At 38.5% G+C, this 17557-nt stretch overlaps 1 protein-coding gene across 1 annotated transcript; it reads right to left on the bottom strand.

Annotated features, from left to right (window-relative positions):
* Window positions 1–5039: 5039 nt before the first annotated feature.
* On the bottom strand, window positions 5040–11727 carry LOC139745233 (carboxypeptidase D-like). Its single transcript, XM_071655639.1, has 8 exons — window positions 11503–11727; window positions 10623–10723; window positions 9600–9775; window positions 8845–9029; window positions 8273–8455; window positions 7744–7896; window positions 6730–6872; window positions 5040–5225 (listed from the first exon to the last, which is right to left on the bottom strand). The coding sequence occupies exons 1-8, from the start codon at window positions 11696–11698 to the stop codon at window positions 5040–5042; spliced, it is 1323 nt and encodes a 440-aa protein (XP_071511740.1). The 5' UTR covers window positions 11699–11727.
* Between the last annotated feature and the right edge of the window lie 5830 nt (window positions 11728–17557).

The raw sequence follows: 17557 nt of genomic DNA, 5'->3' as shown, positions 1-17557 counted from the left end.
TTCTTTCGGGATACCAACGACAAAGGAATTCAGGTCTATATGTATTTGTTTTCATTGTGATTATTATGTTGCTCTGTGCATCTTGCACACTCGCAGGTACCAGCCAATCTGTCTTCCAGCATCCTGTTGCCATGACGAAGGAGGCGGAGACTCAAGCCTTTGAGGTCAGCCGGAGTGAGGTGCGACACATCCCTTCTCTCGCCGCGTCTGCCTGTAACAGAAATGCTCGCAGATCGGTAAGTTAGAGAGGGCGTCCCTCAAAATATAGAACTGATAAGGGCAATACTGATTTACGGGAATTAATACTGCGTACAATGTATCAGGATTATGATTTTATCTATGTATTTTATGAAATACCACACATTTAATGTTTGAACATACAGGTGGGGTACCGGAACATGACGCGACTAATTTAATTATGGCCCCTTGTGCAAAGAAGCAAGTTCTTCAAAATCGGAATAGTCGTCCTTTTGCCAATAGTCCGTAAGGTCGTGACGATGCTTTCTGAGTAGTATAGCTTGAAATCGAAACTCTGTAAGGTGGGGCCTACAGTACCTCACGAATTGGACTGCTTTGTCAGAGAGTGACGGAAAGAGGTTATGTGCATTGCTAGAAATGGAGGGGGAAATCTTTCAGCAATTTCGTTCCATTTTGCCTCTTGATTGAGGTGAAGGTTTTTATGAAGCATAAGATACGCCTTACAGAAAACCACCCTCGAACAGCTTCCTTTGCTCTTTACGTTTTCACATTAGGCATCGCCAAGCGTCATCGAGATTTACATCGCCACGCAGCCTTACGCACCAGTCGAAAGAGACGAGGTGGAGACACAACCCGGGGAGATTCTCGTTGTCAACTCGGCAATGCAGAGAGAAAACGACTGGATGTGGGTCTACGTTCCGCGCACTGATCACTTTGGTTACGTACCAGCATTTGTCGCCCGCCCTCTTGAATTTCAGTATAGCCAAGACTGAGAAAAGGGTTCGGTAGCAAAGCAGTTGAGAAAACCTTATACATGTACTGTATCTTGTGTTGGTAAGGAATATATAAACGAGTTTGTGACTCGTGAAATATCGATGTTGAGTATTCAATAACGATGCGTCTTATAAAGTATGACACAAGATTTTGTTGTCAACCGCTATACTATCAAGAAAATAAGTACTGAGACCCCATGGAAAGGGTTTTAGGATTTGCCCGTTTTGCCAGTTCACTAAGCCTGTTACATATTACAATCTAAAACTAAGCTCGGTCAGATGTTATGTATTTATTTGTGTGAATACATTGTGCTGTGATCCTGTGATTAATAATTATTGAAATATTTAAATTTGTGTTCGACCCATAGAAGTCCTAAATGTAAAACGAATTGAATACTCCTGATACGTATACGAAAAAAGACGGGGACGCCAAAACTCTTCTAAGTGTAAACGTGTACATGGGTGTTTCTTTAAATTCATCCTGCATCCTTCAAAAATTAAGTTTAAAAAAGTACATTGTACCAGGGAGGTGAGAGGAAATTCACCTCCCTGATTGTACATAGTATCTTTATGTGTTTGTGAAATAATTCCTGAAGCATTCCAAAATATATGCCAACAAAATGTCAACGCAATGCCAGCGTACATGTTGCCATTGTAGTGCATATAACAAACTACATCGTTATTCAGCATTCTCCGTAATAATTGTAATAATCATGCAGAATTTCTTTGTCCCATTTCGAAGACGCGAAGTACTTTTCCGTTGTACTTTTTACTTTGGTTATGGTATACACGTAGAATGATTTCTCACTTTCCAACATGCGTTACAGATCAAAAAGACTTACATTATGTTAGTACAAAAACAAAGGTTGAACAGCATATCGATGATGTATCTGTAAATTCAAAGTCTATACTCGACGTGGTTGTTTTTGTTACTGTAAGTCACTGGTCCCAATAACTCTCCAAATCACAATTTCTCTTATCAATTCGGTTCTATATTTTCATAGTTTGATGTCAGATCTGTTCTTTTGTTATACAGTCCCAGTGAATTGATTCACTTAGTTTCCTAGAATATTGATCATATTAATTTTCCCACAAACTGTACAGTAAAAAAATACACATCCTGTGTGGACGAACAATATTATTTTTTAAGTGCTATTAACTCTTGAAAGCGTGTGGAGCTAGCCGCAACTGGTAAGTACATGTATATTGTATCCACATGGTTATGAAATTATGAGCCTGCTTTAAAGCCAATCTCGTCGCTTCAAAATCAGTTCCCCATTCAAATCATCAAGTAAAGCAGAGTTAATGATTTTGTTTTTGTAAGAACTGCACATGTTTCAACTCCCCTTCCTGGTTACAGCTAATAATAGTGTCTGCATGAACATCGTATAGTGTACTTACGTGTATATCAGCTATATTGTGTCAAAATGCTTCTTAGCTATGCAACGCCAGCGGCGCCTTATATTACTACACTGTGCCACACGTTCTTGTACAGGTGTTGTAGCCATAAACCAACTCATAACCCTCGAAACGTGATCACCATTAGCAATTCGTGTTTTCTGTCTGATATGTGTTTGAGCGTCTAAGTGAGTGCTGGACAGATTCAGAGAGTACAATTTAAGATATTTCCTCCCTTCGAGTGATAACTTAGACCTGTCGACAATTTTCTTTGTGTTCCGAAACGGCAATGCGTTTCATCATGGCATATCTGCAGTGTCTTTTGAAGAAGAAATCCAGTCCAAATGTAAGTTAGTCTGATAAAAAAAGTATAACTTTACGAGTTCAACGGTATAAAATTTGACTAAGATCGGATGAAAAATAGGGAAGTTATGAAATTTTGATAATTTATCCAAAACAGTTCTTGTACGGTGGGTATGAATATGCAAATGAGTGAGCTAACCATGTCATACCCTCATAATTTTCCATTCATCGTGGAGAAAAAAATGACGAAAATTCAATGTTTCTGTCATTGAAGTCTGAAAGATGACGTTTTAATTCTGGTTGAAGAACTTCAGAATAGTGATCAGTTAGATATAAGGATTTGAGCCTCGGGCGTAATTGCATTTGAATGAAAAAACTGAAAATTTCATAATTTTATGTACAAGCTATATGGCAAGTTGTGAGGGAATGACATGCTCACTTTGCCATTTGCATATTCATATTAATTGTTCTAGAACGGTTTCCCCCCAAAATAGCGAAACTTCAAAATGTCATATAACTTCCTTATTTTTCATCTGATTTCGATCAAATTTATACCGTTGAACTCGTCATATCTACTCCTTCTTACCAGACTAACTTATATTTGGACTGGATTTCCCCCAAAGTACACACACACACACACACACACACACACACACAGCCAAATACTCACACACATGCGTCTACATACGCACGGGAACACAGAGGAGAGCGTTTTAGTGTATCAAAAGTGACATGATTTATTTTTGACATCGTATTCTTTTAATCAAACATAATGTCTCTTGGCATATTCCATATACAAAATATAGATTCTTTCCCCAAATTTGTACATCTCGTGACAGGAATACAAAAATTATACAAAATCGTCTTTACATACATGTACAACTGTACAATTTGATCTGGAAAAGGATCAAGGCATTTTCTACAAAGCAATATTTTATCGTCGACGTAAACTCAACCATGGTGACGCAAAGCTATCACAAGAGTAAACGTGTAGTCTGTTCAAGGGAAGAGAGAATAACATTGAATGCATCATCATGTGACAGTCACAAACGAGGAGTTTGCCTGCAAAACGACTTAAAGCCATTCTTGCAAATTTGAGATATTTACGATTAAATATGCTAAGAAGCAGAAAATAATGAAATAAAGGGATATCTTTTTTAAATCATAACTTCAAAATTATTATTCGTTTTAAAACAAGCGAGGTGCCATTAAAAAAAGCTCTATTTTGCTCTCTATCTGACGACAAACTTTACAAGCATCGATATCATTACACTGTATCGTGCAAACAATTTGTGTAGCTGTCAAAATTTCAGAAAATAACAGAGAAAGAGTACAGATGAGACAAAATAAAAACACAGTACACGTGTACAAGAGAAATGAGGAACGAGTAAAAAAATAATGCAACAAAATACTTGACGATCGAGACACTGATGGATGGTAGATAAAACGTAAATAACCATGGCAGATCGAACGCTGGAAGTTGTGAAATTTGAACTACGGCTGAATACCAAATACAGTACAAGTGTCGGCCTACAATAAATGTAAACTCTACAACATCATGTTTGTAATTTCCGTCGTTAGAGGTTCGCTCAACGTTCAAAATGTTCAAAGTCGTCTGTCTTACAGACAGCTAAGATCGTGAGGGGGGAGCAAATGATGATAACGATTAAATTGATTCAGCTACATCACCAACAGTGCATTTTGGTCCAATGTTTCACACACTCTTGATTGAAGGCAGCTAACAACAAATGTTAAGTTCCAGTGGTAGTCACTGGCCACTATCAACATACCGCTGCTTTACGATTCTTTAAGTTACTAAAATACTGTGCGGTCGAAGTGTTTCCTCTTCTTTGGTCGTAAATATAAATTACAAAACCACGGACAAATCTCATCACAGATATGACGAGTCTTACATAGATGAAATGATCCACACTCATCCACCACCAATCTAAAAACCATCACGTGTTGGAACACTTAAACCATTTGTTTGTCAGTCTTTTATCAGTTACTACTGGTAGATGAAGAGCATAAAACATCCGTTGCGTGAACCACCATCATAAGAAGATAGCAAATTAATTGCTATTCACTATTGTTGGTAGACACCTTCTGTACTGTCCCCAAATCACATTCTATTCTAGTCGTGGGAATGCATGTTTTGCATTACATGATTTCATCAATTTCAAGTGGAACGATCATTCACATTTATTTTCGTTGGTATAAACAGTGTAAGTAAAATTAATAACTTGAGGTAATTTTCACATTCTAGTTGTGTAATATTTAGCGGCAATTTGTATTGCAATGCGTCTTCCATGCTACACAACACAGACAACTCGAAGAATTACAGAGAAGATAATGTGACATGAATATCTAAATGATCCACGTGAGTCCGAATATCGTTGCTATGACGACGGCAATTAATGATGCGGCTGTAGAGGGCGCCCTACCCGGGTCATCCACTATCTGCACCAAAATGAAGTCCACCTCCAGCACATTGTAGACGTAATTGTTGACTTGCACTTTTTTAGTCTGTGTTTTGAAACCTTCTTTTGCCACCTACAGGGTTAAACAAAGTGAATGGAGCACATAACAGGCTGACAAACGGTGTAGAAGAATTAAAAAGGGACGTTCACGATGAAAAATGAGTGATTGAATGTCAAGTCAGTGAATGCACCACTACCATGCAAGTCTTGCAGGCAAGGCTTGTTTCACCCAATAAAAAATGACAGACATCACATTTCATTTCATTTTATTTCATTTCATTTCATTTCACTTCCAACAATGCAAATCATTTTCATACACAAAATAACACAATATCAATACAATGTAATAACAAAGAAAAATACATGAAATTAACAATACTATGTGTCACAAAGGCAGATTAAATTGAATTACAAATAAAGTTGCAGGAAATGGAGGAGACATGCTGAAAAACTAAGCTTGTATCTTGCAGTCTCCTCGTGGACAAAATATCTTAATAACATCAAGGAAGCAAGTTGCTAGATATGTATATTAAAAAAGTGCACAACACATACAGACCTATACAAACAAACAAACAGACGGACACACAAACACAAGTAAGCTAAACACATAGATGCCAGGGCAATGTTAAATCGACACGCAGCAATAAATCAAACACTAGTCCCAACACGATGCTGGAATAAGGACCAACCTTATTCATGCATTCGTGTTGGTATACTTTTCTTAATAAACGCGATAAAGTCCTCTTTCACTTACCTGAAACAGAACGATACTTACAACAGGTGCAAATGTTGATTTTTCTGTCTTTGTATTCATCGTGATTTTTTCATTGAGTAATTCATCTCATCTATAAGTATTATCTACGTCTTCATATTACATAAAAAGTGTAGATCCGCATGTAATCAGGTTTTTTGTATACAAAAGCACTGCATAAACAATTGCAATAATTAAAAAAAAATGTATGTTGTTTGTTCTCCTTGTAATAATGTATGTTCACATTACACTCACGAAGATCGTCCGATTATTTTTTTTTCTCTCTCCCTACAAATCCATAAAGAGATTAATATTTGTACACATCTTGCTGACTGTCTAGAGTACGTTAAGGAGAAAAGAACAACTACGACATCGGAATATCAAAACTCATAAAAATATGGCGAGCGGATGAGAGATGAAACAAAAGAGAATATTGTAAAAGCATTCCTACTCATAAATGCGTCCAGTAGGGGAGCAAACGGTGTGTAATCATTATCTGACTCAGTCCCGAAGAAAGCGTGGTTCACAGTTAAGCAAAACAGTGATCCAGAAGTAAACCAAATGAGACTTTACCTGCCGACTCTTGGAATGAATCGGATTGGTGCTCATTTGGAAAACACACCATGGATTTAGAGGGTCGAACATATTGATCTGGCAATACTAGTAAAAGAATTCCAAAGTTTATAGAATTAATGATGGAACGGTTACATTTAATTCTGGAAAGATTTTCGTCATAACATTGTGGTGATGACTGCGGCCTTTTCAGGCGGAATCCTGGTACAATGTTGCAAGTACATGGTGAAGAAAATGACTGCCTTTCACTCACCTGTACTTCGTATGACCCCGGAAGCAGTATTCGCCAATACTCCCCGTCTGCGGTCGTTCTGAATGTGACATCACGCCCGACTACTGTTACGTCAGCACTTGCTATTGGTGTGCCGTCCTCTGTCATTACAATACCTTTAACACCTAACAGGATCATGGTACAGAAACAAAATTCACAGAACTCCTGTAAGAAGTTATCCTCTTCTTCTTTTTTTTTCCTCAAAATCTATTCGGGATCTAAATCAAACTCCAACTCCTATCAGGACATCATTAAAACGTCTTAAGTATGAGATACAAATTCTAAGGTTTTTGCACTGAATCTGTATACGCTTCCTCAATATCACATTCAAAAATCCATGCTGTTCAACCTACACACCAAACTAATTACACATTGCTATTGCATATCATGATTATTTTCTCTACAAATTTCAACCAACAAAACTATGAATGAAAAGGAAAAAAGCAGAGGACATCAAATTCACATCTTGCAAGAAGAGGATATACGAAACAGTGGAAGTGAAATTATTTTCAATTTGATCACAATAAAAGATTTCAGTGGTAGTAGAAGTGATTAAAGATGTATCAGTAGTTGCCTGAAAGGTAGTAAGAGCGCGGCATGTTATGACAGCAACGACACTCTCATCATTTGTAGTGGGTAGTGATTTATGATTATGTTGCAGTAAAAATGGTAATAGGAGTAGTAGCGGCAAAAGCACTATGCCATTCTAGTAACTAGCCCTACTACTACTACTACTACTACTACTACTTCTGCTGCTGCTGCTCCTACTGCTGCTGCTGCTGCTGGCTGCTGCTACTGCTGCTCTTACCACTTCTATACTACTCCAACATACTGTAACATCATAATTGTCAGATATTACAATTCATTGGTCGACCTGAGATAACACCCTATATGGTCCTTCCCCTGTGCACCAACACCAGTGCATCTGACGGGTGACTTAGCGACCAATGACCACACCCTACCCACCACACCCCACCACGCCCTACGTGGTCTCACCTCGGTGCACCTGTTTGATGTACTCCATCAGCGCATCCCGGTTGTCCTCCCAGTACACCCTGAGTTCTGAGGCATCGGGGTACTTGCAGCAGCCCAGCTCCAAAGTGATCTCCATGCATCCAGCGAACATATAGTTATAGTCCTGCATGCCGCCTAAAAGAAACGTGACAGAAATTCACCGTCACTCTCCAACTCTATCCTTTCAGTATTGTCTCAGAAAAAGAAATCTGACCAAAGTCTTTCCAGTAAAGTAGAGCCACTGTAGATAAAGAACGCACTGATATGTTTGCATTGAATTGTCCTTGAATTACACTTGGGAAGTCATCCCGTCTACTATAATTACAATATCATTAAGTTAATATTAATTTTATAATGATATAAATTATAATATCAAGTGCGGGTAGCACATTTTCATCATGGTGAGCTGCTGAAGGTAATTTAAATGTACAATAATGGTAAGCAAGTAAAGAGTGAGCAATGCACACTTGGTCTAGTTCATTATTGCAGTCTCATGAGGTAGTTAACCTACCAGCAACGAGGTACCAGTCCGCTCCGTTGGTTATCCCATCCTCAAACGGTCCTTCATTACCGCACGAATTCTCTGACAGGATGTGCATTGTCCTGTGGTTGTAAGAGTACACGGTTGCTAGGAAACGAAAGATGTCATCATCCGGACTCGGACTGTACACAGATGACTTGTTGACCTTATTTTCTGCAGCAAATATGAAAGGTGTATAAAGAATAAGGTTTGCCTTTTGAAGAAACCAAGCTTTAATAGAGAAGAAAAGAGGACTTAAGATTTACGCTACTTTTTTTTTTTTGATTATTCACTGTCTTAGAAAAAGAAGGTATTTGACATTACTGTTGCACGAGTGAAATTTAAGGCTAAACGATTCAAGTTGGTGTTTTTTTAATTGTTATCATAATCGAACATGACAAGCTTGAATTTCATAATATTTTGTAAGTCGGTAATGTATGTCAATGTTTCTCTTGTCTTTTGATATCATCTATGGATTGAATGGACACATGCCACTAGATGGAACATACTACATGGCATGAAAAAAAGAAGAAGAAGAACTAAACGCCCATTTCGTTCCTCACCTGGATAGGTATTATCGTAGGCGTAGTTTGCCACAAGGGCGCCCCCATGTAGGTTGGCTGACAACACAAATTGGTTTTCTTCCAACCATGCCATGATAGCAAGGGTCTCGGCTTGGGGCGTGTTCGGATTCTCCTCGAAATAATCCGGAAAGTTCCGATTCAAGTCGAAGTTATTACTATTTGTCCTGCAGTAACGAAGGAATAAATCAAAACACATCGTTTCAAACACAGCTTGTTCTTGTCTTACTATTTCAATCTCTTAATTCATCAAGTCACGTGTGACAAGCCTTCTTCTCTCATACGTCACTAACTTTGAATCATAAAGATGATTAAACTGATAATGATAATGACGATGATGATTTATAATGATGATAACAATAACAATAACAACAATAATGACAATAATAATACATTGTGGTAATAATAATAATAATGATAATAATAATAATAATAATAATAATAATAATAATAATAATAACAATAATCATTATCACTATTATCATCATCATCATCATCGATCATTATCATTACCATTACGAATGAGTTTTGGAAACTGCAACATCTACGGTACATACAGTACATTTCTCTTTTTTTCATTTTCAACCCTCTTTCTTAGAGCGCATAGAGACACTACGGTAGTGACATGCGCTATATAAGCACTGTACAATGTATTACATCATCATCATCATCATCATCGCCAAATATTTTATTACTTTTATTATGATTTTAATCACGATCGACACCATCATCCATACCTGCCTCCGGTAAAGCTGCGGCAGTTTCTGGGCGTGGCGTCCTCGAAGCCGTCGGGGTTCATGGAAACGAGAATGTGGAGCCTGGTGGTGTCCAGGAACTGCGTCACTTCGATGTCCTGGCCGTAGTTGAGGAGCAAAAAATCGGCGAAATGGAGCAGCATCTCTCGACCGACCGTCTTTGGAAGACACGAGAACAGGTGCATCGATAAGTCATGGCACAAATTTATCTTTGATATGTACTATGTAAATATTATCATTAATATTTATTATTATTATTATCATTATTGTTATTACTACTACTATTGTTATTACACGTATTTCATTATTCTTATCAGTATGGTTTGCAAAGGGAAGACATATACACATGACGAAAGGACCATGTTTTTTCCTATTACCATAAAATTGATGTATGACTGGCAGATAATGGTATATACTGATTATGATAATAACAGCACTGATTTGATGATAACAGCAGTTTTTAAAGACAGATGAGCATTTGACATCCAATCTTGGCGTACAGAAATATAAAGCCGGAGTTTAATTTCGCTAATATGGGAACAAGAAAACCTGTATCATGCATCTTTCAACCTGAATGTCGAGTTGGAATATTCATAATTATAACTGCATTAATCAAATGAAAACATTTTGTGGGACACTTTAAGAGATGCAGTTTTTGCCTCATATCCCTGGATGTTCACACCTTGTATTGTCGGCATTGAAAAGATCTAATGACTGTTCGATATTTTCTCCTTCTCATCCATTTTATCTTCTGCTTCTTTTCTACTTGTCTCGTCAGTCAGTCAGACATTCACTTCGATTCTTATTAAGTTTCATGGACTCGGGTATCTTCATGTATTCTCAGCCCCTGTTGAATTCTCCCTTTATGTTAGCAGCGCCCTAAAATTGGAGAGCAATTATTTTTTTTCTTTCTTTTTTCAGGAAGCCCTGTGATTGGATACTGCCCTGTTATAATGACCGGTTATATGAAGCGGTTCTCCTCTCCTTGAAATAACAGACACTCACCTCATCTCCGTGCATATTCCCAACATATTTCGCTTCCGGTCTGCCGATAACATGTTTATCCGGGTCATGACCCGCGATGACAAGCACCCATAGTTCCTTGCCTTCGTGTGTGTGCGTGCGTGTGTGTGTGTATGTATGTGTGTGTGTGTGTGTGTGTGTGTGTGTGTGTGTGTGTGTGTGTGTGTGTGTGTACAAGGCAACGAAAGAAAAGATTTATTTGGCATGATAGAAAGAAAAATCAACAACACTATGAAGCTGTCATTACAGCGGCTATGATCTAGTGACCAGTATTCTTAGTATAGGCCTACAGATGACAGATTTGGAAGTGCGTCCACATTAATTTATTATCTCATTTACTTACTTCCTTGTATTATGCCATTGATACACTCTGCTTTTTTTCTACTCGTCTGTGTTGAAGGGTTTTCAGCGTATAAGGGGACTCTTTGGGTAATACACTGTATTCGGTATGTATACAAGAAACGTATATTATGGCCAAGGCAGACTATAAAACGTGCCTACCACTGACATTTACATTTCGGATTTCTAGAGGGACGTATTCTGGTGTATCTCTAGCCACTGTCAAGCTCACTAAATAATAGTTTTCTGTTGTTAAGTTACGAGCCACCTCAGTGAATTGCCCAGATAACATAATATCACTGCAATCGTCTATTTTCATTTATCTATCTATGTATTAACTTTTATTGCTTAGCGTGAGTTTTAACATGCGTCATGCTGACCAATACTATTTCCAATGGGAAAAAAAATTCGACACCAAGACTTTAGCACAATTAAAAAGCAATCATAATAACCATAGATGTAGCAATGATACATACGTTGAGAAATATTACTGCGTTGTAAAAGATAATCAAGGTAATCTAACCTTGGACGGACTGTCCAATCGTGTGAAGGTATGTAAATCTCGGGTACGTGTTGGTCAAGTTCCGGAGCCGCAGTGTGAGGCGGTTGTAGTTGTGGTACTGATCGAGACTCACGGAGCCACCGTCGATGGCGCTAGTCACCCCCAGAAAACAAACCAAGACTGCCGCCGCCAAGCAGTGCGTACCAGACGGTGTCATCTCGACCGTGAGAAGTCTCTTATACGAGATTCTTCTTTATCATACAGGTGTAAACACTGCCAGTCCTGTAGATTCTATAAGCGAAATGAGAAAGATAGAGAAACATATTAGCTGTCTCAATGGCAACATCCATAAGAACGAAAAGGGTCTACTCCGAGAAGTGAGATGTTTTATGCAAATTCATACTCATAGCAAAGCGCTCTGACGGAAGTTGATGCTGTAGTGCAGTCTCACGTAAATATTGATTTTAAATACATTCACTATTTGCCTTACTTTGCGACTTTCCGTTTTGTCATTTCCAATTATGAATATACCCTGATGCGGTTCAAACGATACCATCTGCGCGAGGCCGACATTCTCTCGTCCTTACGGCTGACGAAGAAAGCCGACTTTTCTTCCATCGTCTTTAATAGGAGATGAGTGCAGGTTGAATCTGCCATTACCAGTTTTTAAGTATCTTTGTGTCAATGGAATATCTGTCTCCCACATACATGGTGGAATGAAGTCTCTGATTTGCGTCATTTTAGTGAGACCACCTAGCTGAAATAACATTTGCCTGTTTCTGTCCCTCGAAAGATATTATGATATCAAATGAAATCAAATAAAACCACGAACGTCTGACATTATAACTACTGTGATGGGTAAATGGGTAAATACGTTATGGCAGACTAAATTGTAGCCTACCACTCCGCCACCGACGATGTAGTGGTCGGGTTAGAATAAGCATGGAAATATGTGTTCCTCTATCAAATGGCAGAAGAGAGCTAATCCTGTACATTGTGCACAAAGCCGATGCCACGCAGCTCCTCATTTTGACGAATTGTGTAAAACGGTATCCTCGTTTTTTTCTTTTGTTTGTTGTTTTTTTAAACAGTTTTGTTACTCTTACTGTGTAGATGCCCTGCACCATTTTGGGTTATCCAACGCTTGTTTGGTAAAATTGGGCGTACGATATTTGCATCCAAAGTTCAGGAGTATATAGTTCAATATGTTATCTGTCAGACCTATAGTTAATTGGAGTGGCGTGGTAGATAATTATGTTTGATAGCTATGTATTGACCGATGTTAGCTTTCTACTATAAAATGACATGTGTTTATGTTGTTGTTTTTTCGTATTGCATTGTCAGTCACCAGCAAGCATAATTATTAATCATTAAAGCTACTCTGTACAGTGTGTATAATAGTGCGTATAATTATGCTTATGTGTGAAAACCGTGGCAGCGAGAGCAAGGTTATGCACGTACACGATGAGGTACGAGGCGATCTCGCCTGGACATCCTTGTATAATACCCCACTGAAGTTCAACAGGTGGAGTCACAACTGTCTATTTCCTTTGAACCCTTGTGCGAAGCCGCCACTAAAAATGTTTGATGTGCCAAACTGGATCTGTCTCATGGACAAGAAGACAATAATTATTCATGCCTCATTGTATAATGGCCAGCCACTCTCACATGTCACTAACTTTGAATCATAAAGGTGATTAAACTGCTAATAATAATGATAGTAATGATGATGACGACGACGACGACGACGATGATGATGATAATAATAATAATAATAATAATAATAATAATAATAATAATAATAATAATAATAATAATATTAATAATAATAACAATAATAACGATAAGTATTATTTATTATTATCATTATTATTATTATCATTATTATTATCATTACTATCATCATCATCATCGCCATATATGTTATCATTATTTTTATTATGATTTATTATTAAGAGCAAGGTTATGCACGTACACGATGAGGTACGAGGCGATCTCGCCTGGACATCCTTGTATAATACCCCACTGAAGTTCAACAGGTGGAGTCACAACTGTCTATTTCCTTTGAACCCTTGTGCGAAGCCGCCACTAAAAATGTTTGATGTGCCAAACTGGATCTGTCTCATGGACAAGAAGACAATAATTATTCATGCCTCATTGTATAATGGCCAGCCACTCCGTGAGGAAAATAGTTGCGTCTTTATGATGGTAATTACTTTTCGCCATCTCTGCTTATAAAAGATGAGCGATACATAATGGTAAAGATATGGGGATGTGTATTAAGAAACTGCGCAAAGATTGATGGACTGAAATCGAAGTTACTCAACCGGACATCATGTCCGAGCACTAATCTGAAATAACATATAAAGAATATATACCGGTAATTAGGTGTTATCAGTTTGATTCGTCGGAGTTGAGCAGAAAAGTGGTACAAACCTTGTGACATCATGGGAAACGATAAAAAGAAAATATGAAGGATAGATTCAACATATTTTCACTTTTCTAGCATAATGAAAGAGCACTTGACTTACCTCTATCAGAAAGCAGGGGGAATAATATTACCCTTACACGAAACAAAAATGTAATTCTGTGGAACATCGAAATATTGTTATCAATAAACAAAATACTATGTTGATTTCGAATGAAATGCTGAAGAGTCGTCCATTTTAGTTCTGACAAGATCTATCTCGATGTGTTGGACTTTCAATCAAACTTTTGGGAGCGTTACTCTGCTATATGGGTGTGACAAGTGGGAGGAAATGAAAGAGAGGGGAAAGATGAGAAGTAAAATGACACGAAACTAAATGAACAAAACTATCAATGAGCCCTCTTTGAATAAATCGACCCGGCAAATAGAGAAAGTCGATAGTCGCATCCGGTTTCGACTGTGAAAAGGAAGCTCTGAGTGACTGGAAGGGTGATAGCGATGTAGCTATACGATGCGAGTGTCTGCTTCACTAAATGGCTGAACTCTTATTCAATTGTCTTACGATTATTCGTTACTTCTATATGTAGATCTGTGTGTCTCTGGCTAGTGACAACAAATCTGTCATGCTCGGCTACAACTGCTAAAGGTACACTATCCTTGTATCACACACTTGACTTTCGCATCTAATTACTGCCAACATAACACAATGATATCATCATTTGGACACAATTCAGAGGAAGATGTAGGCCTACAATATTACGATAGTCTTACAAAAAGCAATGAAAGTAATTCTGGTGATAACAATGATGATGATGATGATACTAGTACCAATAATAATACTGAGTAGTTATAATGATAATACTAACAGTCATGATGCTAAAGACAGCAACACTGAATTTTTCAAATTCATGAAATTCTTCCGTCGAGATGCTTTCATTGCAACTGATTGACAAATTACGACAGTCTTACAATGTAGGGCAATTCGTCAATCAGTTGCAACACTGAATTTGGTTGTTATCATATCATAATCATCATTTTTGCTCTCATCATTATTGGTGATTATGAAAAATGAAATGATTGTGAAATGAAAAATTATTATCAAATCACTTCTCACGGATCACAAGCATTTTACCCTTAGAGTAGAGGGATTAACAAGACATACCAGAGAACTTACATTTATAGTCCCACACTGAAGCTTGTCGAATCTGAAGCAAAGATGAGTTTATCGCAGCGCTGTTAATGAAAGAAAAACTTGTGAGAGCTGCCTCGATTCGAGGAGTATAACCAACCCAGTTAGCGCGTACGCACACTTCACTTCAAGGCAGCGGAAGTCAAGGAAAGATGAATTAAGATTCAATTGAGAGAGAATCGCGCTTAAGCTGATCGATATGATCGACAAAAGCGTCCGATCCGTTTAGCTGAAGTACCAAAGGTAAATGGAGGTCTTTGTCACTTTGTTGGTTAATCTTTTAAGACCCTCTTTTGCTTCGCAATCGACGTTAAGGCCGAAGAAAACGCCCAATTTACTTTCAATATACTTCAACTCTTTGGAGAGATTAGCACTCTCTTAACACTAATGCTGGAGATGATGAAACAGTCCACTTATTTATAATGCTTAAGAATTAACCTGGCATTGGATGATAAACCTCTTGATGTAACTCTTGCATCAAGGTTTAAGTAGGGGCACTCCCATTCCTCGTTCACGCTGGCTTTAATGAGGGAAAGTCACACATTTATATGCAAGGCCGCACTCGGGATATTTTATCTGCAGTATACCCTAAAAATATTACCCCTATAACACCCCGAATTTTGGCAATTTCACAATTTCTCTGCTAAGAGAATGACGCTCTTTTCTAATTCTGATACTGTAACCATTTATCATATCTACTGCATAAGAGGGCATAATTAGGAAATTCCAAGTGGGGCAACTTGCTGCTGCATATAAGGTCCTGCTTGAATTTCATGTCAGGCAAGGTCAGGTAATATAGCCACATACGTTGTTTCTCGTTGAGTTGTTTGAGCAGGGAGCCAACGTGGTCTTGTTCTCTCGCTGATGTCAATGCATACAGCGTGGAACAGAAACGGTTCTATACCAAGAGGTGACCGACTTGTAATTTCCACCTTACTATAAAAAATTGCAGACTGAAACGATGATTAAAATTACAATGATGATGATTGAATCGGTAATGGCACAGACAAGAAGGAGATGGAAATGTCGAGTTTATAAAGGACAAGAAAAGTATTGTTTTTATATTGATTTGAAGGTTATGAAGAAATTTCAATCGCGCGTCGTTCTCGAGAAAATCTGTGATCGAAGTGTTTTTGAGGAGAAAACGTGACGTAACGTGACCAGGTTCGCCGACCGACCTTCGCAGTCAGCTTCTGTAATTTTCGTTTTTCTTCCCTCATCAGACTGATGGTGATACCAAGGATCGCGGAAGTGGTGTAGAATCAACATACTCTCATTAACCCACTTCTCCGCTCACCCACTCCTCCCCAACATCCGGCAAGTTTCGCGATGCAGTATGAGGAGACTCTTGACAACATAATCACTAGTTCCGCTCCGGCTAACCTTGGAGCAATTTCGTCACTTTCAGTCGACGAGGTGGGGGAAGGAACCCCTCGGAATGCTCAGCACTAACCTCTCTGCTGATATTATCAAGGAGCTCCTTGATATTATCAATATTCAGCCTTATACAAACTACTGCGAGATGGCGTTCAAGGTTTGCTTTTTTTTTCGTCTTTTGGCGTTTATAATATTCGTCTGATGGACCAAGTGCCTTTTAGTCTGAAAGATGGGAGGAGATAAGCACTGCTCCTTTATTGTACAAACTCAGATTCAACGGGCAAGGTTGGTCGGGGGGGGGGGGGGGATAAATTGACTTGTCGCACTCAAAAACATTCGAGATCACTTGGGACGAGCCGATGTCAAAGGACTAGTGGAGATAATTCTAAATTGTCCGGAAAAGCAATCGCGCCCAGGAAGAAGGGCGGAGCATGTGTACCCAAACTGTGGAAGGTTCACTTAACTACATTGGTCGGATTTAAATGTGTGATGGGGTCCTCCTTGGAGTTGTCGTGATCTTGTAACTTGGTATTCTCCAGAAAATTCTTCGGTTCCAGTCGGCACTAATCAAGAAATGAAGGATCACTGAATCGTATCATAGTCAGCAAGGAAGTAAACATTCAAACGCTTATAAAGAGAGAAACTAACTTACTTATCTCCTGATAGTCTCGCTCATAACAATTATATTCTACAGAAAGCTGGCCAAGAAACATCCATTCCATCTATACACCGGTCTCTACCGTGCTTTTTTAACAGTTTTAACAATCGAAAATATGTCAGATGCACTCCTACCGAAAGGCAAATAGACTACGAGTCGGAGACGTGATGGGGGAAATTTAGGCAAGAACTTGAAGCTAGGTCACCGCCAATGTTTAAATCTTCCCGACGCCACACCATAATCCTCTGGACTCGCTCCGGCAGAATAAAAGCGACCACCACCAAGACGACTTTGGGTGACTTCAGACTTTATACGAGGAACTCGCCAGTAATCACGTTCCTGCATGAAACGCGTTTGTAAACCTATGTTATTGTTATGGTGTGTTCAGACTGAAAAAAAAAAATGCATAATCGGCAATATATGC

This window comes from Diadema antillarum, unplaced genomic scaffold, assembly GCF_040938485.1.
Source record: "Diadema antillarum isolate AM-2024a unplaced genomic scaffold, OU_Dant_1.0 seq00001244_RagTag, whole genome shotgun sequence".
NCBI lineage: Eukaryota > Metazoa > Echinodermata > Echinoidea > Diadematoida > Diadematidae > Diadema > Diadema antillarum.
Note: the sequence above shows the minus strand (reverse complement) of the source record. Positions and strands in the feature narration are given on the sequence as shown.

Bases quoted from the DNA above. Each gene is read 5' to 3' on its own strand.
- LOC139745233 (XM_071655639.1), bottom strand. From the start codon at position 11,698: ATGACACCGTCTGGTACGCACTGCTTGGCGGCGGCAGTCTTGGTTTGT. The intron at 9,776-10,622 runs GTGAGTGTCTGT...TGTCTTCCAAAG, and splicing joins GGAATATGCACGGAGATGAG to ACGGTCGGTCGAGAGATGCT. The intron at 6,873-7,743 runs GTGAGACCACGT...TGATCCTGTTAG, and splicing joins CATCAAACAGGTGCACCGAG to GTGTTAAAGGTATTGTAATG.